The sequence below is a fragment of the Eupeodes corollae genome, chromosome 2 (assembly GCF_945859685.1).
Source record: "Eupeodes corollae chromosome 2, idEupCoro1.1, whole genome shotgun sequence".
Lineage (NCBI taxonomy): Eukaryota > Metazoa > Arthropoda > Insecta > Diptera > Syrphidae > Eupeodes > Eupeodes corollae.
The window spans coordinates 79387935-79413834 of NC_079148.1; the positions used below are offsets into that span (position 1 = coordinate 79387935).

At 33.5% G+C, this 25900-nt stretch overlaps 1 protein-coding gene across 9 annotated transcripts in view; it reads left to right on the forward strand.

Moving 5' to 3' along the window:
- LOC129944149 (uncharacterized) overlaps positions 1–25900 on the forward strand; it is a 50840-nt gene that overhangs the window by 15478 nt on the left and 9462 nt on the right. For 7 of the 9 annotated variants that reach the window (XM_056053350.1, XM_056053349.1, XM_056053347.1 and 4 more), the window contains 3 exons: positions 24588–25208; positions 25288–25407; positions 25537–25617. In XM_056053350.1, the coding sequence (XP_055909325.1) occupies positions 24710–25208; positions 25288–25407; positions 25537–25617 (700 nt within the window). In that variant the 5' untranslated portion in view covers positions 24588–24709. The remainder of the gene's footprint in view (positions 1–24587; positions 25209–25287; positions 25408–25536; positions 25618–25900) is intronic. The other 2 variants (XM_056053354.1, XM_056053355.1) reach the window with 1 other exon arrangement.

A 25900-nucleotide genomic window follows, 5' to 3' on the forward strand; every position in this document is an offset into this window, starting at 1 on the left:
ATGTCCTTAATTTGAATCTCGCCTGTTAATTTGTCTACCACATAAGGTTTTTAAAATACGCCTCTTTAAAAATGCCAAAAACAACTAAAAACGGAGTTTTCAAGGCTAAGTTAAAACTCAAAATATCTCTAAAAAAATAATAGTTCGATGTTCTTTTTCTTTTAGATTCAATTTAAATTATTAGGATCTTACTTAGTTTCTGGAAATTCTCATTAGTTATAAATTATAAGTCTTTATTTGTCTCTATATAAAGTTTTGAGCAGACCTTAAATTTGTAACTTTCATAGTCTTGGACTTAATTCCGAATGCTAATTTTGAATCAAAAGTTTTAAAAACTAACCTTTATCATTCTAAGGAGTTTTTTTGTATGAAATTTTATACGCACAGTTTAAGGCAGCTGCTTGCCGAATTTACAATTGAATATAAGAATGAAACAACAACAACTTGTGTGTGCTACCACCAAGTTCATAGGCTGGAGTTATAGCTATTTCACGGGGCCAACCCGATCATCAGACTCCTTTAGTGGTGCTTAATCGCTTTATGTTCAATTTAATTTTTGAAGAACTTTTTGCCCGAGCTGGGCTTGAACAAGCGATCTAGCGTGTGAGGAGCTAGTGCACTTTTTTTTTTTTTTTTCAAATTCATTTTTATTTGATTCAATCTTAAACCTATCTTAAAGCTAGACAAAAATTCATAAAACTAGCCTAATTATCCATAACTTACAACTAACTTAATGGTCCTATACGGACACTCTAAGCTAAACTATAACACTAATTACTAATGCCTTTCGGCCTTAAGATCTATTTTACTTCAATTTAAATTTTATTTGTTTTGTTTTTATTAGAAAATTTTGAAAAAACTAATATCAATAACCTTTTTTATTTATTTTTACTTACAAACTACTTAAAATTAGGTCCTTAAATAAAACTTAAAAACTAACTTAAACTACCTATTCTACCTATAAACTACTTAAAACTAGAACAACCACAGCAGCAAATCTAACTATCTAACATTATTTTTCATATTTTGTTGTCTTTTTTTTTTTTATTTTTTATTTTTTATTTTTTATATTCCATGTTTTCTTTTTTTTTATTTTAATGTTCTTTTTTTTTTAAATTTTTTTTTTTTTTTTGGTATTTTTTTTTATTATTTTTTTTCTATTTCTTTTTGTGCCACCATGCCTATTCTACTTAAAACTAAACCCTAAAACTATAAAACAAGTATGTAAGCCGGCCAAGGCTTAAAACCCCATCCCGACTACCCACTATCAAGTGCCGATTGAAGCCACCAAAACTGGTTCTCCTGCTTCACCCTATCAGTTTGGTCCCGTTCGGACACAGCCCTACTGAACCGAAGGAGCTCTGCTCCGCCTTGTGCCATGACGTCCCGATTGTACAGGAGTCGCCTATCCACGGTTCTTCGTCTGACGTGGTAGATTAACGGAACTGCCAATCTATCCTGTATCAGACCGCATCTATCTAAAAAGAGGAATGCCTCTGGGGGAATGAAGCCGCTCAAGCGTGCACTCTCAAAATACTCGTCGTTCGGATAGAACGCCCCGAAAATTAAATTGTTGGTCGAAGACATAGCTCTTGCAATGTGACCTCGAACGAGTTTTATCACGAAATTGTCAATTCTGTTGATTCGAGCCCCGTTGTATAGGACCTCGTTTGAATAGTAATGCACATAAGAAGATTCGGCTGTTCGATATAAGCCGGTACAGCGTCGTAAACACTGCCGCTCGAACACCCGAAACTTCTCCATCTGGGAAGGGGCAACGTTGAACCACACAGGACAACCATAAACGATCATTGGCCGTATGAGGGCCATGTAGCAAATTACCTTCACTCTGGGGTCAAGCCGACTGCTAAAAAACAGTCGTTTCGTCAGAGCGAAGGCTCCTCTGGCCCTGGTCAGAGCAGCATTTATATGTCTGTCGAAATATAAATACTGATCTAACCAGATACCGAGGTACTTCACTACACTTTTGCTCGCCAATGGCTGCCCGTGAAGATCAACGATGACCATCTTGCGCCAATTCTTACACGTATCCCTCGTGGCCCCAGCCAACGGAGTCCGGAACAGAATTGTCTCTGACTTCTGGACATTTATTTTCAGTTTCCAGTCGTCGCAATATCGCTGAATCTTGTCGAAATCACGCTGCAAGAGAATTCTAATAACCTCAACCTTTCGGGACGTTCTGTACGCAATTAGATCGTCGGCGTACGCAATTGCCTTTGTAAGACTACCTATCAGATCGCTGGTGTAAATGCTGAAGAGAATCGGCGAATTCACCGCTCCCTGTTGAAGACCATTTTTAATTGAGAATGTTGTGGTAGAAGTTACATTGCCACTTTTGACAACAAACTTTCTACCGTTAAGCATATCATAAAGTATGTACAACAATGGCTTGCTTATGCCAAGCCTGCTCAGTTTTAGGTAAAGACCCTCTAACCATACGGTGTCAAAGGCCTTTTCCAAATCAACCAGAACAGCACCTGTGCATTGTTGTTTTGATTTATTCCATTGGATATCAGAAACGAGTTTAGACGCAGCATGAATTGTGTCATGACCCGCCTTGAACCCGAACTGTTTATCCGGAATTATTTTGTTGTCCGCAGCCCACTTAGTCAGAGCCCTATTAATGATCTTTTCGAAAACTTTGCTGATGCTCGGAAGAAGACTTATCGACCGAAGATTTGACGGGTTGGAGTTGTCCTTTCCCTTTTTCGGGAGAGGATGAACCACAGCGGTCTTCCAATGCGCTGGATAATATGCATTATTCAGTGCATTATTAAAGAGCGTGGTGTATATGTCAATTGCTTCCATCGGTAAATGTCTTAGTACAACGTTGGATATACCATCGACACCTGCTGACTTTTTGTTTTTTATTGAATTGAAGATGAGCTGAAGCTCAACCTTCGTCACTAACAAAGGACTTGGTCCCGTTTGCTCGGCGATTATGGCATTTGCCAAGGAATCGTCATTGAACCGCATGAAACCGCGGTTCTCAGATCGCCATTGTGTCATATCATTTCGAAGGTAAAAGTGATTAAGTAGGGCTCTGTTTTCCAGGTCGTGGTTGGGGCGAATGCTAACATTCACCTTGTACACTTGCTGGAAAGCAGCTCCCACCGCCTCCACTTTTTCTTTCGGATCTTCAATTATATAAAAGTCATCGTCAAAGATGGCTTCTTCTGGATCTATTTGCGCTGTCATGAGTACGTCTCTGTTTTCTTCGGTTCTTTGGAGTTTAAGACACGGAAGGTCATTATCGTTTTTTTTTCTGAATATCTTGTTGATTTTGGGGAACATACTAGGGTCACTCGAATTAACTGACCGGATCTTGCGGTCCCAATACTTGTTAATTGATAGCCTGTAGTTCTCCTTAATCAACAGATTGACATTTTTTATTGACGATTTCAGTGTCCTAACCTCCAAGTCGCGTGGGTCTGTAAGTCGTCTGTGCAAGTTTTTGAGTCTTGTCAGTAAGCCACTTTTGTGCCTACGTAGTGCGTCAATTGTCGCGTTTCTGTAAGCGTCCATTTGGTCCCGTTCTTTGTACTTTGGGATTGTCCGTTCCATCGTTCGTTTTATTGTTTCGTCCATCTGTTGTAAGTGTTGGTCGATTTCTGTATTTGTCAGGTTTCTGTTGTTTGGTGGGGCTATGTCACTCGAACGAAGTTCTCTCGCTAGGGCATTGGTGAAACGAGGCCACCGCATCTTACTGTAATTGTAAGAATGCGTTGGAACGTATTCCTCCAACTCCACGCGTTCGTTCGGAATCTGCATTACAGCAGCCAGTCCGCAGTGATCACTGTCGTACTCGACTGTCTGTAAGCAGTTTCGCGGGTGATTACCCACTTTGTCTGTAACTGTCAGTCTGGTGTCGTAAAGCAAAAGGTCCAGAAAGGAGCCGCTTCTTGGATACGATGGCCTTTCAGTAGCCAGCAGGTCGACGCCATACTCAACGCTGTAAAGATTCATCAAATTAAAGAGATGATTACCTCTGGGATTACTATGTTGATTTCCCCAATCTTCATGTTTTGCGTTCAAATCACCGGCCAAGATGAAATAGTTTTCTTCCAAGCTCAGTTTAAGTTCCCTAAAAACAATCTCGAGTTCTGAAGCAAAGTAAGTAACCTGCGGAGCTCCAGCCGCATAAGCCGCAATCATATACATCCGCTTCCCTTGAGAGAGAGAGATGCATACAACGCAAACTTCTAGCGTCTTGAGCTTTCGCAATTCATTGTTGTATATGACTTTATAATTAATGCCTTTTCGTATAAAGAGAGCGACACCGCCCCCTTGAGTGGAATCGGGCCGGTCTCTTCTTACGATATTGTAATTTTTATGAGTCAATTTGTGTTTGTGGTTTAGCTTAGTTTCGCTAGCCATAAACACATCGGGACTGTAGTCTTTCAACAATTGGAACATATTGGCTCTTCGTTCAATCCTTATCAGTGAATTTACATTCACAGCTAGGACTTTAAGGCGCGTCTCCGGCAGCGCGCCCATTATGGTCTAAATTGCGCCAGGCCAGGCAACAAAGAGTAGAGATGATCTACCCTTTTGCCTTGCTCCTTTACCTGACTTTGCAGCCCTGTTAGTTGACCTTGAATGCTCAACAACAAGGCTACAATGTCAGGCTGCACCTCTGGTGCCTTAGGCACAGGGGCCTTGGGGGCAACCGTTGGTGGAGCCTGTCTCGTATTCCCATTCCCTGACACCATTTGGGCGTAAGAGAATTTGGGATCCACGAATTTTTGTGTTGGAGCCTGTCGAACTGTTCGACTTTTTTCGGCTTTTTGACTGGCCTGTTTTTGCTTCATTTCCTGGACCTTAGGGCAACCCCTATAGTTAGCCGGGTGCCCTTGGTTTCCACAAAGGACACACTTGAGCAGGGTCAAATCCTCAACCCGCTCATTCCCCAGCTTGCACTCTCCTTCTTTGTGGGTTTCTCCGCACCTCACACAACGCAACTGCATATTGCAGTTGGCATTGGCATGGCCAAACCTCTGGCACTTCGTACATTGTAGAATGTCGTCGTGCCTTTTTAATGTCTCCCAGCGTACAGCTTGATTGTCGAGAGATACGATTCTCTCGACACTATTCAAACTGCTTTGGGGCGATAATGTTACGAGGAACATTGGCAGCCTATAACCCCCTCGTCTTGACTTCACCGTAGTGAAAGGCTTGACCCCGATAAAATCGAGATCGTCACTGGCTTTTTGGCGGAGCTCAGCTAAGAGCTCCTCCGGTTCCGTGCAGGAACTTATGCCCTTCAGAAGGACCGTCTTAAACTTTTCACTTTTTGGCGTGTAGCTGAAGAACTCAGCTGTGGCCTCTTTTAGCAACCCTTTTACTAACTTGTATTCGGCCAGTGAGAAGCACTGGACCGAATAATTCTTTTCTTTTTCGCTTAAGAGTTTAATTAAAAAATTGCCCTTAGTGGCCGACTTACATACCTGTTTTATGTCGTCCAGGTCAACTCTATGGGTCCTAATTGGTGGTATTTTTTCTTTCTTGGCCTGTGGTTGTTTCTGGTGTTGCTGCTGCTGTTGCTGTTTCTGTTGCTGCTTCTGTTGCTGTTGTTGACTTTGCTGCTGTTGATGTTGCTGCTGCTGCTTTTGCTGTTCTTGTTGCCTTGTTTGTAGCTGTTGTCTGGCCTTAGCCGAAGTCGATGGGCCGTCGGACATTGGACCTGTCACTGCAGATGACATTTTTTTAGTTTGCTCCGCTCCTGTGTTTTTGGGAGCGGGCTTGGCTTGTGGCTGTTTTTGCTGCTGTAGTTGTTGTTGCTGTTGTTTTTGCTGCTGTTGCATTATTTGCTGCTGTTGTTTTTGGGCTGCCTCTTGCTTTCGGCGCGCCTCTTGTTTCAGCTTTAGCTGACTGAGGAGGGGCTCAATTTCCTCCTTGAGCTTATTTAGGCTTTGCTCGAACTGGCTGATGGCTGCCTGTTTGTCTTGCAGGGCCTGCACCAGTTCTCTTTCATCTTGGAGGTCCGCCGCTACCTCCAAAGCCTTGTTTGTCTGCGGGACTGGCTCTGGCTCCGATTGGATTAAATCCTTATTTGGAGACCTGAAGAGCCCCTCTCCACCTTCTGACATATATTCAGTTTCCTCAGACTCGGCGTAGTCTGAGAATTCACTGTCCGTGGTGATTCCTTCCCTCTTCTCCATTTTTTTTTTGTTGGCCTGCCGTTTAGCCGAATTGGTCCTCTTTACCTTATTTGGACTTTGTTTCGTCAGCTTTCTTTTGTAGGTCTTTGACTGGTCAGATGCCTGACCTGATGTTGTTGCGGTTTTTTGCGGTACCGCTGCTGGCACCACCGCAACATCGCCTGATGTATTGGCAGAGGTATCTTTCGATACCCCTGCTCTTTTCTCTTTCATCATTTGCCTTTTTTCCCAATTTATAAAATCGGCAATTTCCCGATTATGAAAAAAAGCTTCCAAATTTTTCACTGACTCGCTCTGGGACTCGAACCCACGACCCCTGGGCTTGTCTGCGGACGCCACCTCCACTGGGCTACCGTTTAGTTGATGAAATTGCGGCTTAATGCCTTCTTAAAAGGAAAACCCCACAAATGCACTTTATAAATTTTTTTAATTTTAAATTAACTAGCAATCACTTTTAACACTTGTTATCTCTCTGGAAGTCAAAGAACGACTGCTAGTGCACTACGCACTACGCCATGGCACCGCACCCACATGAAAGTTGTAAGCCAATTACAGGTTTTTTCGTTCTATCGAACTATACTGAACCGATTAGCATTTTTCTAAGCACACACAAGTAACCTTTATCAATATTTTTTTAAATATTTTTTTAAATATATTTTTTTAAGATATTTGAAAAACTTGATGTAATTAAATTGCCTAGCCGACAGATTTCTTACAAGAACAAAACATACTTGAAAACTGTTTTGCTTTTTTATGTTGAAACCCGTTTAGCCATACAAAATTAGGAAAACATGATGGATTATATTGAAAAATATTAGCTTCATAAGCTTACATAGCCTCAAAAAGCCTTTTATACGTATTTGTTTGAATTTTAAAAAGTAATATCTAAAAAACCTGACGTGATACATATGTTCTGAAGTAGCATTCGAATTGAGGCTATCAAAATCTACAAAAAATGTGTATTTTTATTGCTAGGATGATAACCTTGCAAACAAGTGTTATATTATAAAAAATTCAGCTAGTAAGAATTTGAAATATATTATGTACTTATGTAGCTAGGAATAGGCATACGCATATTGTGCAGTATTCTATGACCTACTCGAGTTTTGCTAAAAAAGAAAAATACTGCAGTTTTTCCAATTGCATTCGATCCATTACAATCGATGTAGATACGCCTACGTTATAACTCTCTGAAGTAGGCGAGAAGTTCCCAAAAAAATCTTAATCTAAACCGAAACGATGAACATTACAAAAAAGAAAAAGAAATAAAAATTACACAATCATTCAAATGAATAAGCACACAATTAGGAATACAAAATTGCATTGTAAATGAGGTCCCTCCTCAGATATAGTGTTTTTCTTTTAAAGCTTTATCACGCTATAAATATATACAACTATGCGCCATCAAGCGAAGCCGATGTAATCTATTTTTAATCGAAATACTGGAAGTTAAAGTTATACTTTTGGAATTATCGCGTGACTGACTGAGTGACTGACAGCCGCCGCCGCCGCCGCCGCTCGTACTGGGTCAACAGGCAGCTGTTGGAGGAAGTGTATTTAAGTGAAGTAGGTGTGCGGCTAGCAAAATGGGGTTAAGTGATGCATCGATCGTTGCGTTGTGTTGCGTTTTTTTGTTTTGTTTTAGGAACTTGCTAGTTGATGAATAAATACATATAAATATAGGTATTGCAGTTGAGTTTCCATAATTTGCGGCTTTTCCTAACAATATACTGTAAGTCAAAGAAATATAGTTAAATAGTAATGATAAAAAGTAATTTATTCTTTTTTTGAGTTCATTTTTTATTAAGTAGGTAGGTTGGTGAAGTGGGTTCACATGGGAAATGTGGGCGGAATATAATGAAATAGTTATTTTTACATTTATTGTTTGGTATACCTTTTTGATGAAAATGACGAAGAACCATGTGTTTCGTGAATATAAATTAACCGAATTTTGTTTTGTAGGCTTAATACACGAACATAAACATAAAAAGGAAGAAACAAGTGTCCCATTAAAAGTATGGATTTGCGAAAAATATGCTACGAGTATATATGTTTAAAAAGGTGTGTAGAATCTGCGTTTTGCATATGTTGAAATATCACATATGGTTGCTATTATTACTACAGGTTCTTAGGTGTTTTAATTGTTTAAATTTGCATTATAATTGTCAGCTGAATGAATCAAGTTTTTTTGGCCATTGGTAGTTTATATGAATATCCAAGATAGCAAGTGAAATGGATTTGGTATCTGAGCTTTATGTTTAAACGATAAAATGGGTTGTCAGCAACCTTAAATGTATTCTAGAAAAATCATTATTCAATCAAAAAAATGAATTTAATTTATCATAAACTTCCATTGGAATTTTTTTTTCCTGGAATTATTTTGATCGCTCGAATATTTTTTCACAATCTTGAATCACTTTCGAAATAAATTTAACGTAAACAAAAAACTAATGTGTACTAATAAGTGTACATATTAATATGCAGTTCATTTTTATGGGAGCTATGTTAAGCTGTTTTAATCAAAAACCTACAATTATGTATTTTCCATAGGGAAGTTATTGTAATCGTTCGGATTTGTCGAATTGAAAATTTTGACATTCCTCGACGTTTCAAGGTCCCTGGAGTCGAAACAAATTTTTTTTAAAGGGATGTCTGTGCGTGCGTGTGTACGTACGGTCATATATAGTTTATTGATTTTGTTTAAATTTTACAATGGTTTGTTACAATATAGTGAATTGATACAATGTATTTTTCAGCTAAAATAATATGAATGTATGTAAGTTTTATAAATTATCAATAAGGTTTATATAATTTTGACCGGAGGAAAAAACAATAAAAACCTCCATTTAATGTAAGAATATAATAAAATCATGAAGCTAATGACTAGTAAGGGTATGAAGTGTAACAGGTAAACAGATGAACCAATAAATGAATAAATGATAATTTGTGAACAATAAATATGAATAAATATATAATAAATTACATAAATATGTAAATAATTGAATAAATAGAATAGAATAAAATAAATAAATAAATAATTTAAACAAAAATAATAAGTAAATAAATAAGTAAGGGCAAGAGTACGATAACTTAGGCGACAAAGTTTAAAAAAAATATTACTTAAAATAGAAGAAAAAATGTTAAAAAATAGCGGTAATACAATTAAGTATGATACGTTTAAGTTTTGAAAAATTACACTTTAAACCTTTTTTTAACTTTTTTTTTCAAAAACTATGCATAGTTTTGACTTGATTTAAAAACTAGCTAATAGACACAAGTTTTGGCTTTAAAAAAATGTATAAAACTTAGTTGTAAGTACGATCAATATTATTTAGTAATTGTCGACTGAAAGTAAAGACTTCCTAAAAGGGAACAGCAGTTTGGTTGCTATCTTGACTTTTTTTAGTGATTGCTTGTAACTTGTCAGCATTAAATTTGATTTTCCATCGATTGTAATATTATAAGGTATGCGAAGAAAGTATTGCAGTGTCGTTAGCGAAATTGCTGCTTCACAGGATGGTAATTTGGGAAAGTCAGAGGTATACAGGTTATACAAGCTCGGTGCAAGAACAGATCCTTGAGGGACACCAAAATCAAAATGTATTATTTCCGAAATACTACTATTTATATGTACCATAAAAAATCTATTTGAAAGAAAACATTGAACAATTTTACACAGATAAGGTGGAAAATTAAGGGAAATCATTTTATAAATTTGCCAAACGCTTTTTCGATGTCTAAAAATATCAAAATTCGAGTAGACTTACCTTGGGAGCGATTGCTTTTAAATTTGTTACTTATACGAAGCACTTGATGAGATGTACTGTGGTATCTCCTGAAACCAAATTGTTCATTTAGATATAAGTTGTTATCAGTTATTGTTTTAACAATTTTGTTTTCAATAATTTTCTCATATATTTGGCTGATATTGCTGAGTAAACTGATTGTACTTTCAGTCCCAACAGAGTTTTTGACGGTCATACGTCCGTACGTCCACGAAGTTTTCGTCGTCGCCCATAGCTAAAGAACCAGTAGAGACATCGACTACAAACTAATTTTTTTATACAGATAATATTGCAGAGAGATGCAGAAACTTTAATTAAATTTTAAATTATATATTGTAACGTGATACCAAACTAGTATATTCTTGGAGAAAAATCCAATTAACGGCTTTTTTATGAATAAAAAAAATATAATTATTTGTCACCTCGAATATTTTACGAACAAAAAGTATTTTATCTCCAAAATAATTGTGTGCTACGAAGAATAACGGTTTTGACATCTAGTTCTTAACGGACTGTTGTGCCACTTGATTAAATTAAGGACTTGTAAAACATTTACTTTCGACTCAAATATCTTTTCAAAAACTAAAAATATTGGCTTAAAACTGATTTAATCTCACAGAAAATATTGTTTTTGACATTCAGTAAATTTTGTATACAAATCAAACACCCCGTTTTTTATACAAAAATAAGAAATAAGAATGTTTTAAAAATGATACTGAAATTGGTAAAAAATTGGGTTTCGACTAAAAATCTTGTTAACAAAAATAGATTTTGAAATCAAACTATTTTATTATATGCAAAATATTATTGGTAATTTTTAATTTTAAGAATAATTTAACTGACAACTTTTTTAACAAAATATGGAAACCTAAAAACGTTTAAGAAAGACAAATCGAAACGGGATGGGAAGTTATCAGTGTGGGTCACATCATAGCCCCTTTTTTTACTTAAATGTTTGGCCAATATTTAAACTATATATTTTTAAAGTTTATAGTTTACAGAAACAATTGAAACTATTTTAAAAACTTGTAAAATATCAATTCTCGTTCTAAAGTTTCAAACGTTTAACTTAATTTAAATACGATTATGTATTTTATATCACAGAGGCAATACTAACAGTTAACGAATTAAAACGTGAAAACTCATAAATGATAGGAGACTGTCCCCCTACACTCAATTATTTGCACTTCTTTGCAATGCAAATTTATTGTGGTAGTAGATTTAAATTTGATCTTCTACTAAAATTGGCCAATCACAATCGTAATTTGCATACTGAAGACAGCAGGGTGATTACACTGACGATGTTGGATCAAATTTCAATTATTTTTTTAAATTAGCTATCGCAAAGTGTTAGATCATTTTTAAATAGTTTTGTTTATGCTTAAAAGAAGAATCTGGCAAAATTTTAAATCTGTAACTACTATTTATTATTATTATGCACAGTAAACATTTACATCTCACAAATAAAAAATTAAATGATTTATCCCCTTACTGTTATCTTTACAGTTATTAATTAAATGCAATCATTTGGAAATTCAAGACTTTTTTCACAATTTTCTTGAGTATGTGGTAAACATACGGTTCATGGAGGCTATAAGCAACACCAGCAACACAAAAAGGCTTAATATCAAATTTGTTGCTGTATGTGGTTTGCAATCTTTTTAAATTTCAAATAAATTTTTATTGCATGAATAAAAGTGGAATTTTGAAGTAAATAAATGCGTTCTCCTAATAAATGACTATGTAATCCAATTTAATCAACGCTTAGCTATAATCTATGTTATAATCTTTTGTTTTGGGAGTTGGGATACCTTCTAAGAGTATATCAAGTAATATTGTATTGTACTCATCCCTATATACATACCTTTGTATTGTAGTCTTGCTGGTGAATTCCTTTTAAATTTAACATGCTTTAGTTGTTGCCTATTTATATACTCAATTAAATGGAGTAAGTTTGGCAGATTTTCAATAAATTGTTTTAAGAAATCCATTGATAAGACATTTATTATTAATAGAAAAATAGAAGGTCTTGAAAATACTGACTGTCAAACCGTTTCTCAATAATACACTTACCTTTTAAATGGCAAACTGTGTTTTAAAATAATCTAGAGACTTTAAAGGTTTTAAATTGTCACTTTATTTTTGGCGCATTTCTAAGTTAAATAATTTTAGAAAATCTTAAATCTCAAAATTCCATTTCGGAGATAAGCTTGAAGTTTGATAAGTACTTTTAAAATTTATAAATATCACTTCAAGTGCTGTTTTCAGTGTGATTTTAAACAAATTATCAGGCCATACTGCCCCACTGTGTTTTGTCGTTGGTTCGTTTAACGAGTTATATTATACATGTGCATACAATATCCTCTCGACCCGGATGACTAGTGGTAAAGTGAAATTGGAATTATATTTTATTTTACAACCTTATATAAGAGACTTTATATAAAAATACAAAGTATACAAACGTACCTACCTACTCACCATTCCTTACTAAAACTAATCTAGAGGGTGCTTAAGAGCATTGTCGTTTGACGTTTTTGAGTCTTGTTGCTTTTATATTTGTGTCTCATAAGAAACGCATGAATCATACAAAAAGGGGAGTTCTTTTTTTCATTACATTTAGATATGTTTTTTTGTATTTTTTACTGCCTATATTATGCTTTAAAGACTTAGGCAAAAGTCCATATGTGGCTTGTACCTATAAGTCCCGACATACTAGTATTCTGTTGGGGACTTGAACAGAACAAGGGCGAAAGTAATTACTATACAAAGTATACATTTGAATTTATTTGAAAACGCATAGCTTAGGCAGGTACAACCCGATATTAAAAATGAATAAATATCCATGATAATAAGTGTTGATAAATTTGGTTTTATGACGGCAGGTGCTCATAACTGCTGTTATTATTTTATCGTTAATAAAAACGAAATTAATGTCATAATGACACCAAGTTCCTATATGCCTGAATGTACTTGTTAACATTCTCTAATCTACTAGACATAAGAGGTATTCGACTTATTTTTTTGGTCTATACCCTAACAATTTGTCCTTCTTACTTTAATTCCTCATCATTAATTATGTAATATTTGTTATCCCATGAATGGTCCAAACTGAAAGCTTCTTTTAACTTTTATTTCAAAGAGGTCAACAACATAAACCAGAAACAGGAAGACTGTATTTTTAATGAAAAAAATGTTCAAAGAAAAAATGTTTTGTAGGAAGGGTTCATAAGCGGATAAGGAATACAGTTTTGTGTAAAAATGTTAGCTTCTTACTAATACAATTTGAAATGCAAAATTCTTATAGGCCAAAAGAATCAACCCTTTTTCTGCACGTCACAGTTCCTTGTCTGAACGTAAAGAAAACTAACAAAATGTAAGTAAATAAAGCTTAGGGTGAAGTTGTGTCTTTTTTTTTAATATTTAAAAGCTTGTTATTTTAAAATGTTCTTGTTCATTCGCAGGTGCATGTGCTGTGCATATTGCATAGATACATTATAATTGCATGTTCACGAAAAAAAAACTCTTGGTCTAATGATACTTAAATAACATAGGGCTTTGTATAATTATTATATATAGGTCAGCCAGTAGCTGGTTAAAAGTTGAATGACTTGACTTTTGTGGACAAAATTTTTAAAATATAGCTTTGTAGGAAGAAGATTTAGATTTAGATTTTAGTTTCATACTCAAATTTTTTAATAATTCTATTTAATAAAAGTGGTTAAGTAATGAATATGAAAAAATTACCCTATTTTAAACTCTGTATTTTGGATGATACAATAGTGTACTTCTTGCTTTTAACTGAAAACCACCTGAAAATCTTAAGCAGTGATTTGAATTTTACATAGCATGGCACATCGAGTAAAAAATAAACCTATTTACACAATTTTCTTAAAAGCTTCAATTCTTATATTTTATTAAAAATTGTGAAATTAATTTCTTAATTAACTACACCCTGCATATAAATAGTGAGGTATGTTTGGAGCCAAGTTGAGACTTGAAGCATAAACTCAATTTTGGCCAATTAAATAAGACATAAGCCTGCTCCATTAATGCAATGTTTTTTCGTTAGCATCGATTTTTAGCTTTGACAAATTTTAGATCGTAAATGTAATAATGAGCTTTTATTAAAAAGGTCGTATTACCTTAAAACAGCATAATATAAGCATTATTTTTACGAAGTTGTAGTATTCCATTCTCTACATTTTTATGCATACAATAGGACTTTTTCATATATTTAATTTAATTTAATTTAATTTACTTACTTACTTAAGGTGGTGCTACAGTCCAGAGCGGACCTGGGCCTCAACCAACAAGCGTCTCCAGCCAGCTCGGTCCCTAGCTAGCTGTTTCCAGTTTCGCACGCCAAGTTGGTTGAGTTCTTCACCGACCAGGGTCCAGGCTTCAGCGCCATAAATGAGATCCGGGATGATGAGTGTCTTATAGATGGTGATTTTAGATGCTCGAGAGAGGTCCAAAGAAGCAGCGATTTGCAAGAGTTATTCTTCTTTTGATTTGCTAGGTGGACAAAATCCTTAACTACCTCGAAATAATAGCTGTTCATGGTGACGTTTTGTCCAAGACGTGGTTGTTCAATGTCCTTTTTTGATGACAGCATATACATGGTCCTGCCCTCATTGACCACTAAACCCATCTTCTTCGCTTCATTCGCAATGCTCAAAAACGCTCCACTAACATCACTCTTTTAACTTCCAAGTATGTCAATATCATCTGCGTATCCGAGTTATTGGATGGACCTTTAAAAGATTGTGCCTCTAGTGTTGAAGGTTGAGTTTTGCACAATTCTTTAAAGAACGATATTAAAGAAGTAGCATGACAGTACATCGCCTTGTCTAAAAAGATCAATTGCATCGGTAAGATCTTTCGCGTGCATTCTCCATCGTCATTCTGCAGTCGAATTAATTTATTCAACGCAATTTAATGACGAAATTTATCCAAATCAAAATAAAACAATTGATCAATCCATTTTTCATGTTGCTAAATTCACAGCGTTCCATTCATCATCTTCTAGAAAGTACAGAATTAAACTTAAAGTCCCAATGGGAAAAATACACACTTGACTTATAGTTGTTTTCACCTTCATGCCTTAATCTCCATAGAGTAGAGGTAGACACATTCAATTTAGTAAACTTTTTGTATGTTTTGTTTGAATTTCTGATCTAGTTCAGTTAAATTGCTAATGAGTCGAATACTTTTGCCAACAAGACCACAAAAACGCCGGTTTGTGTAAATATTTAATTGCCTTATACGCATACGTACTTACATTCATATAAACGCTTATGTATAATACAACGTTTTATGTATGAATAATTTCGCTAAAAATATTTACTTTTCAATTACTTAAAAATATATTGTACAATATTATAAGCCAAGAGAAGAATATGCACATACAGTGTTAGCCAAAACTGAAGCAACAGTTTGCTTCAAAGAACGTCTTACGATGTAGTACGTTATATTGATCATGAAATCATAATTTTTTTCTTGTTTCCTATAGCCACTCTTGTTGTTAATTATTTTACTAGATCTGAAAGCAGTTAGCAACAATACAAGAAACAAAAAATAGCAAAGAATTATCTCCAATTTGTTTTACCGTTGGCCAAAACTAAAGCAACCTTTTGGGATATAAATAAATGGGATAATGGATCGTTTTTTATACAAAGACATTTTGGGAAACATCATGCTCCCCTATGCAGAGGAGAATGTTCCTCTTAAATGGACTTTCCAGCACGATTACGATCCAAAACACACCGCCAGGGTTGTAAAGAAATGGTTTCGTGATCATAAAGTTGAGGTGATGGAATGGCCAACACAGTCTCCGGATGACAATTGTACGTGAAAGCTGTAAAACTCCAAATGACCTCTTTGCCGCAGTCAAAGAGGCTTGGAATAGTTTCCCTAGCACTTTTATCACGAATCTTATTGAGAGTATGCCTAGAAGATGCAGAGCAGTGATCGAAAATAACGGTTTCTCCACAAAATATTGATTAGAAATCACGTTCTTAAGTAGATTATTTTATTTGTAAATAAAGTTGCTTTTGTTTTGGCTAGACAGAAAAGACATTTTTTATTGTAATTTTTTAATTATTTTTTTAAGGAGTAAAATATTTATTTTTTGCTTTTATAATTTTGATTTTTAAAGTTCAAACATTTTCGTAAACTATTAGCGAAATGAAATATATGTACCTTTATGCATTTAATTTACAAACATTTTGTTTTATTAAAAAAGTTGCTTTAGCCAACACTGTATATGTGTGTATTTATTTTTGGTGACAAATGATTGGATTATTTCTTTCTTTCATTGCAATGGAATTCAATTGAAATAATTGTGCAATTAGGAAATTACTTCACTAAAAACGCACCTATTTGAGTCATGTTATGCTATGCATGTCATCATTTCGTAATAGAAAATTCAGTAAGTCATTCATCGATCTCTGATGAATTTACGTAGCAGTGCAAAATAAAAGAAATAATAGACTCGTGTCATGAGGGTAAGTGTGTATAACTGTCATGCTAAATGTCTCGGGTTCAATTCCTACCTGTGCCACCTAAAGTTTTGTTCGTGAGGAATTGACAAATCCTTCAAGAGTAATTCTTGCCATGAAAAGACTTTCTCAAATTTTCCGTTCCGATTCGGCAAAAAAACTGAAGGTCCCCTCCATCCCTGAAAAGACACACACCCAGAAGTAGTTGTGTGTTGTAAGTCACTAGGCCCAAGTTCTCTTCGGACTCTGTTGTGCAACCCAATTTATTTGTATTTAATATTAGATACAACAATATAAGAGTGTAACATTTTTCGAACAACATACATTGGTAGTTACATGCACTTCAAATTGGTCTGTTTTTTAATGGAAAACACTACTTTAATCACCTTATACTATTACTTGTCTTTGTTTTATTTATTTATTTAAAGTCTTGGTTTAAAATGTTTTGTTTTTTATTTTTTTTATTTTGTCGATTGTACTTGTAAAAACATACGTGCATTAATATTGAAATACAAACACAAAATGTGTTGATAACCCAAATTTATACTAACGTAAATGTTAAATTACATTACAACATTCATTTGATTAAAATCTGGCTTTCGAATTTATAAACAAACCATATATTGCAAAAATATAAGTAAGGCTTACCCTATAATAAACTAAATAATAATTTGAAATTAAGCATTTACGTGCTTTGACTATTCGTTCACGGTTAATATATATATAATAGCCCTTCAATTAAAATTCTATTTCCGGTTCTTTTTTAATGCAATCTATTGATTTCCTTCTAGTTGTTCCATTTGATTTAAGTCACGCAAGCAATCATTTCGTTTCAACAATTATTATATACCCTACATGATTAGACTCATAGGTACATAGAAGGAAAAGCATAATTATTTATATACTTATATGTGCTTATGTAGATGTACATACATCGCTTTATCAATTGAACCACGTGAAGTAAAGGTTCCTAATAATGTGATTTACTTTCATTCACTTTCATGCATTTCCTACGCTAAAAAAACGGGAGCGGATTTTATTAGCCAATAAGCCTTTCATACTTAATGTTCTAACTAGACTCAATGAGGATTTAATACTCATGAAGTTTACTTCCGAACAAAATTGGATCAATATAAAATTTTTTTTGAAAAAGGTTGCTCAACCATTTACAACAACATTCATCGACCAAAATTCCTACCAAAAAAATGCCCCTGAAGCATGTAGCCCTAAACCAACTAATGGTTTTGTTGCCTTTTTCGTTATGTTCACTTTTGGCAGCCTTAGGTATAGAAAGTACTTCACCCATCATCAACCACAAAATCATTATTTATTTGTTAGCTTGCATACTCATTTACCTAACATGATCATGAATATTCCACCACAAAGTGCAATCAGGTGAATGAAACTTCATGGTGTTCCGCATTTGTCATTGTTTTATTTTTCAGAGTTTCTATCGATTAAATTTCTGTGTTATGGAATATGGATACCTTAGTGTAGGTCGCTATAGTGGTTTTGTTCCATATTGATATGCAAGGAAAATTTTACCTACTACTTCCGTTGGGACAACAATTATTATGAAGTGAATATCATGAATGAGTTTAAATAAATCACACTATGGTTCATTGCATTTGGATGGTTTTAAACGTAGAACATTTGTATTTTTGTTTTTTAATAATAGACATTTTAGAGAGTCTGCATTTCATTTCCGTGCGCAAGTGTCTGTCTCTAAAGACCGAGATTTTAAAACTTTGCTCAGGAAAATAAGACTGTAAAAAGTTATAGAATACCTGTAAGGAGATATGTTTTGTTTAAATTCTTAACCAGATTTTATTTGAAAATATTAAACACTAACGCTAGTATGGAAAGTTAAATCATATTTTTAATTATATTAATAATTTACTATCTTATTCTAATTTAAGCAATTTTATAGCAATAAATTACTCATGAGCACAAATAACATCTTTTATAATGTATGTTTTCACTAATTGAAATAATAAGAATGCTTTTGGTATTATAATTATTTATCAACTAGTTAATTGCACTATAAGTACCATAGCCATAATCGTGCGATAATCGGCCCAAATAATGCAATCTTTAAGAACAAATCTAACAAATATTACGAGTACATGAAGAATTTTTTAAAACTTAAGGATCTTCGAATTCACGATTGAAAATTTTAATAAAACCTAATGTTTTATTAGCTTTTTTATAATGTGATTATAATGGTCAACAAAAGTAATTTTTTGGTCAAAAATATTGCAAGTTTTTCTAATTTGGTTGGGATTAGAAAATTTTTATGTTGTATTTAATAATAAATAATTAGTATTGCACCATTCTCATAGTTTTTTAGGGTGGTTTTAAAGAAGTTTACGTCAGTTAAAAATGTTATAGTTCTTAATATTTGTATTTGTATATCAGCATATAATAATGTCATTAAATCTGTAAAGTGGAAAGGAGGTGATTTATAAATAAAACGAATAACAGTGTAGTGGACCACGATGGCTCCCTTGTGGAACACCAGAGTTGACTTAAAATTTACTTGAACTATTATTTTTGAAAACATTATAGATATTAGACAATTAAGTATTATTAAAACCATGAACCGCTTTTGTCATTATTGGCTTAGTTTGTTAAATGCCTTGCTACAGTCCATAAATACGTAGTCAACTTGTAGATTTATTTAGTAAACTCAAGATGATTTGTAACTGTCGATTTTTTTTATAAAACCATAGTGATTATCATAGAAAACAGTAGAGCAATTAGAAGAAAGAACATCACAGACAAAAGACTCAAACAATTTTGGAATGACTGACAGCTTAGTTTGAAATATTTTCGAAACATCTTTGGAGATTGTTAGATTATTAAAACCTTAGGGGAAAAATTGCTCCAAGCTTGAAGAGTTATTGTACAAGTTAGAATTTGAAGAGAAAGTGTCTCCTAGGCACTCTTGAAATATTCCTTCTTCATACGACCTGCTTGAGGGGAATCCGTCAAATTTAGTTTTCAATCAGCATATGCCCAAAAGATTCGTGCAGATAATTTTAAATCGCATTTGGTAATTACAAACATTATCTGAATCCTACATAATATGTACGTTTAAATTGAAAGAAATTGATAGTGCAGTGATATAAATCCTTCGTACGTATCACCCTGCAAAACCCGTTTGTTTACATTGTTGTATTTGTAATGTAGACGAATTCAACGAGAAAAATTGACTTGTTTTTACGCATACATAGAATCACTTACTGAGGAGAAATCACACGCATACTTAAATGAGTCTGATTTCCGGTTTAGCTTGTAGGCAAACCAATATGGCTATATATCTTAACTAGAGTGTTTTTGATGATGTCTATCTTCCTCCAAAAGTTTTACGTCGCTTTGAGAAACAGCAGTTCATTTTATCGAAAATAAAAGTTCATGATGGGTATATTCAACACTATCGAGATAGCGGATCGGATAGAGAGAAAATCTCCTGTTTCTTACGACTTCTGTGTCATAATATCGTTGGGATACACAAAAAGGAGAAATCGTCAACACAATTTTTGATGTACTTTAAATCACTCACTGATGTCGTTTTCCAATTCATTTTTTCATTATTATTATTTCGAAACATTTGCTAGAATTTGTCTTATATTTTACAAGAAGCAACTTGCAAACCAATTGTTTAGTCCATTTTATTATTTTGTTTGATTTTGAAGATAATTTTGTATGATTTTTATAAGTATTTCATATATTATTTAAAGTGTTAAAAGTTAAATAAAAGTTTTTGTTTAGAAAATGCAATAAAATTAACTGTGGTTTTTTTTAAAGTACCATTTTTAGCACAAGTTCAAGTTCAAGTTCCCACCTCAAGGGACTGTTTTCCTTTATCCCATACTCGTTTTACCTATGCTGCGTAGAGCAGGACGGGTAGACGCTCTAGTAGCCCAAAACTTCTTTTTGAAAATTGCACTACTTTATCTAAACAGCACTCACTTCAGAAATATGTTTTAAATGGTATGTAATCGTTTTGGAGAGATACAATACAGGCTTTTTATCGAGATTTTGATTAGAAACAGCTGCTCAATGTCAAAATTAACTTTAATTTAAGTAAAATTAGTAGTACGCCCACAACGTATTAACGATTGTTTTGTATGCCTGTCATTATTTAAATTATTTGTGACACAAGTTCCATAACTCTTATTTTAAATTATTCTGAATTTGAGAATTTTTTTTGGATAATATCTAACGAGACATATTGACAGATCCCTTGATTGAAAGAAAATCTGAAAATGTTTATTTAAAGTTTTTGTTTGAATAATAAACAAACAAATTTGCATTCACATTTACCCCCTCTCTAAATTGAATGATAAAGTTTTTAAGCCAAAATCTTTTTTTTGTGTCAAAAAATCAAATTGTCTATTATTAAATAATTATTTTTTTCTTAATCAATTTAAATTGCAAGGAATTGTCTCCTATCATCATATCGAAACGCTTTTGTCATCGAATGAGTTTCTTGAATAATTTAAAAAGGTTAATTGAATTAAAATCAAACAGTTTTTCTGCTCTTATTTTCTGTCAAATGACCTTCGGGTAATTGAAAAGAATTTAATATTATTGATCACTTCTGATGTGGTCATAAGGATGATTGAATTAAAATAATCATGTGCATCATGCAATTTTTATTTGAATGAAATTGCAAGTTTCGTGATGTTTATTTTATATATTTTGTTTATCAGACTAATACTGTCAAATAAATAAGGATGTTTCGAAATTTCAATTTCGACTCATCCATATAATTTTTGAGTTCACTGAACTTTGATGTAACCCTTGCTAACATTGCATTAACGAGCTTCATAAAAGTAGGGAGAGTGACAGACTAATCCAATTAACGAAACGATAAATAAATGTCCTTATTCCGGCATATGGAACCATGTATTGAATGTTATGTCACATCAGGGTCAGTAAATGTGGACACCTTGAGCATATGGCTATGGTGTAAAAGAGTTTCATTTTGTATATTCATGTAGGTTTACCAAGGTTCGAGTATACAAATATTGAATGATGATGGGGCTACGTGGCGGAGGCTAATAAATGTACTGTATATTCATACTAGAACACTCCGCACCAATTGATCAATGCCAGGCCAATAAGAGTTTTTGTTTTTTGTTCTTGGGTATGAACAAATGTAGACACAAATTAACAAATAATCTTATACATTTATAATAAATAATTACGGTTATTACGGGTTTTAATGGAAGACTATCACATTGAAAGTAAAGATAAAAAGATTGTTCTTGTTGTGATATGCATATACATACATATTTCTATATGATGCCTAACATGTTCGTCAAAAAATCGAGTATAAATAATTAAAATGAGCAAACCGTAGTACAAAAATTAAAAAAAAGTTTGTCTTTTTCAGTAGATGTGGTGTGTAAAATTTATTTCAACCATAAAAAGTTATAGGTTGAGAGAAATGGTTTAACATTTTTGCCCCCAATTCCTGCAATAAGAGGGTTATTCGTATCGTGTCCTGCAAGTGCAAGGTGTCAGTAATATTTTGTAGAAGATATAGACAAACTTTCATTCTGATGTTCTGTGCAACAACGTCAATATTATTTCAGGAAATTAACCTTCAATCCTTTCTCTTCCATGTTTTATCCCTTAATTGGATTAATGTAGCTTGAGCACTATACCTACCAGGGCCGGGGTGTGGTTATCTCTGTTAAAATGGATGAGTAGTCATAGTGTATTATGTAACTCTCTTTTGTGATATTAAACACTTTTATGTTAAGTGCTGCTTTTAATTCCCTATACAAAACAACAATGCCTTCTTAAAAACCGCAAAGCACAATTAATTTGACTTGAATCAAAATTTTTCAGTGTAAATAGTTTGAGAAATGGCTTCTTTATAAAGTAGTTCCAATAAATGATTTGTATGTGTACATTTTGACTGTTTTGAAAATTGATTTCTCGAAAAATGTTTTGACAAATGACGATTTTGCCAAGTAAATTTGTTTAAAAAAAAGTAAATAATAGGATGATCAGAATAGAATCAACGGTCTCACACATTGGGAACACAAGAAGAAATTGATTTCATTGTGATTTTATACCCCGAGCGCCACATTATTAATTTGTGTCATAACCTGAAAAGTTAACGCGTCTTTGAAAATAAGTCTACTCATTTATTTTTAAATATAACTTAGCGCTAGAGAGATGGAAAAAGAATAACAAAAAATGTCTTGACATTCTACACTTCGATTCCATCTATTTCTATGCAAACGAGACCTAGTGAGCTGAAAATTTTTAAAAATCAAATGTTAGACAAATCAGTTTATTGCATTTAAAAAGGAAATAAATTTTTACCGCATTTTGTCTACAAAATGTGGAAAAAGCGTGGTTTTTATAAATAAGTTCTTATACAGCTAATGACACAATAAATAAATTTAAGAAAATTCTTTGATGTAAACTTTAACTACATCATAATAATCCCATAAGGGATGTATGGCGACACTATGTTATTATAAAGAATATCATCATACCTCATGAAGTAAGGTCGCATTAATAATTGAAACGTTTTTTCGCATTCCAATCACAAAAAAATGTTGATAAATAAATTAAAATAAGAAAAATATTAACTTTTCAACGCTGTGACATTTAAGTTTTAAGTTTAAGAACAAAAAAAAAGAAGAACGAACAATTGTAAATTACCATCTTCTCCACCCAAATGCTTCAATTTATTTTACCAAACAAACTTAAAGTGTAAAGACTTCTTTGTTGGGGTACATTTCATATGTAATTTGTACAATTTTCATATATAATTTGAAAGTAATTCACAGGTTTTGTACATCAATCCCGATCATTCCATTAATCAATATTTTCAATCTACAAGTATTATAAAATGAAATGAAGAAAAGAGTTTATATTACCAACAAGTTCAAAATATAGCTTATACGCCGGAGTCCACTATTATTATACAAAGTTCCACAAAATATGATTTTACTTTACAAACTGTTGTATTAAAACAACAGGATTTCGGTCCAAATTATGTAAAGAATTGTAAGTTAAACTATTTCTATATATGAACGTTCATTTCAAGATGGAAAAAAATCGAAATCAATATATATAATATTTAAATTTGGATGAATTTTTTTTTCGTCCATTGTCTGTTTCATCTTTAGACTGTTAAAAAAAGAAATAATTCTTTTCTCTTCCGGTAAAATATTTAAATCGGTAAACTTAAGTGTTTTCCCTTAAAAGTGGATCTTTTGTCCTTACAAGAATACTATTTGCAATGTTGTTGATAATTTAGCATCAAAGTGGTTCAGAGAACAATCCGTCAACATTCCAGATATTGTGAATATATCAATGCTCTTCGTAGGGTAAACCATCAGAGGTGAATTGAAAGAATTGTTTGAGTTGGCACTTTAAATTGATGTCAGACCTCCCAATCACTTTTGGTTAATTCGATCCGATAGTTAACAATCGTTTCGACAGACAAGTAGGGGTCTTAAAAAAGATTTTAAAATAGTGGTCTGCTTGCTACACGTCTTTGTCTTCCTATCAACAAAACTATAAACTTTCCTAGACAAACATACGCAGTACATTTCCTTTTTATATCCATATTAATCAATTCCAACGATCAAACAACAAAATCAAGAGCACGATTTTGCTAATTGCATCAAATAACAATAATCGTAAATTGTATATATTTCATGCTCAAAATTATTTGCAGACAATATAATTTCCTTGTTAGAAAATTCCAATCCTACTGCGCCATTGAAAGTAGTTACTAAATGTATACCCCAACCATCCATATTGTAAACCAACTCCAAAAAAAGACTCCTAATTTATTATTGTTCATCGGAGTATTGGGTTGTACCAGGTACCTACGCTGTCAACTATCATCTGAAAACAAAATAAAAATAAAACTTTCCTTTTCATATCCTTTTCCATTTCGCGTGCCATATTTTTGTTGTCTTGTTGAGTCGTGTTTTCCTATAAAATTCCATATCCAATCGTATTCAAATTAATATATCAACATGACTTTTATGAGAACTTCTTATGAACCTCTTATACTAATGTCGCCCCACACTGCACAGCCATAGTAACAATGGTTTTCTAATTTGCATTTCCAGGTTATCAATCTCAGTCAAAGTTGGCTCATATTTTCAAGGTTGAATTATACAAGAAAAACCAGTACACCCAACTTATATACACACGAGTACAATCAAGGAAACAATAACAATACAAAACAGACATGTCCTCGATGAATATGCCCCCACCACCGCCACCCAAACCAAATAAAATGAACGGCAATCGTTCTGTGAACGGCAGCACCAACAGTCTTTGTGAAATTCAGAACGGTAATGGTCGTAGTCCTTGTCACACTCCGCCACATACGGACCGAGAACAAGTCGTGATGACTCCCAAAGGCAAAACAGCAAATAGCACAGTTATTCTAATTGAGAGGAAGCTCGTTGACGAGATCAATGACCGAGTTCATGTTGCTGGAGGAGATCACACCGGAATCATTATTAATAAGGACACAATAAATGGCCAGAAGAGTGCCACAGTTCGGGCTCATCTTTCTCTGGAATTCCGTGTATTCCTGGTTAGTGCAAATAGTGGAAAACATTCCCAAGAAGCTAGAACTCTTAGATTCTGGTTCCGCGAATGGCTGAAGGATGAAGAGAAACAAGCTCACATTGCCCAGGATTTCTTCAGAGAGCTCGTCAGTCCAAAAGAATTTCCCAGAGGTAAGCTTTGAAGCCAAGTCAATTAAATTAATTTCGTAAATATTTTCGAATTAACTTATCGATTTTTATCTGATGCTAGATTATGTAGGTTTCATTAAGAAGATTATGAAACTTCTTCAACGTGGATATGATGAAATACAGTCTCTAGAGATCGAACTAAAGATACTTGAAGAAACCTCTGCACCTCCCTCTAGACCACGTAAGTAGCACGAAATGTTATTTTTTATTTGATGATGGTGCCCATTTTGTTCTCTTAAAATAATTATTTTTCTTCATATTTTTCGTCCCATTTTTGTTCTATAATTTTTAATTTTTGCGCGACTTTTAGCAAGAGATGGTTACATTATCTATTGTTATGGTGATTGCAATCGAAAGTTTGAAGAAGCCCTTCTGGCACAAAAGCAAACAGGTGATGGTGATGACCTTATGAAGGCTATTTGGTTGGATATCTATAATGAAGGCGCACTAACCAGAAAATAATATTAAAAATATTAATTTCGTTTTTTGATTTGTGATTTGATGAATGTCGTTTAAGCTTTTTGTCATTTTTATTTGATATCAATGATGTTTCTTAGAATGCAAAAAGATAAGACAAAATTTGCATGACAAGAGTTTTAATAAAACAAAACAAAAATCATCAGCTAGCAATTGGTTTTCCTTTTGCGCATAATGTTTTCAAATTAAAAAAAAAT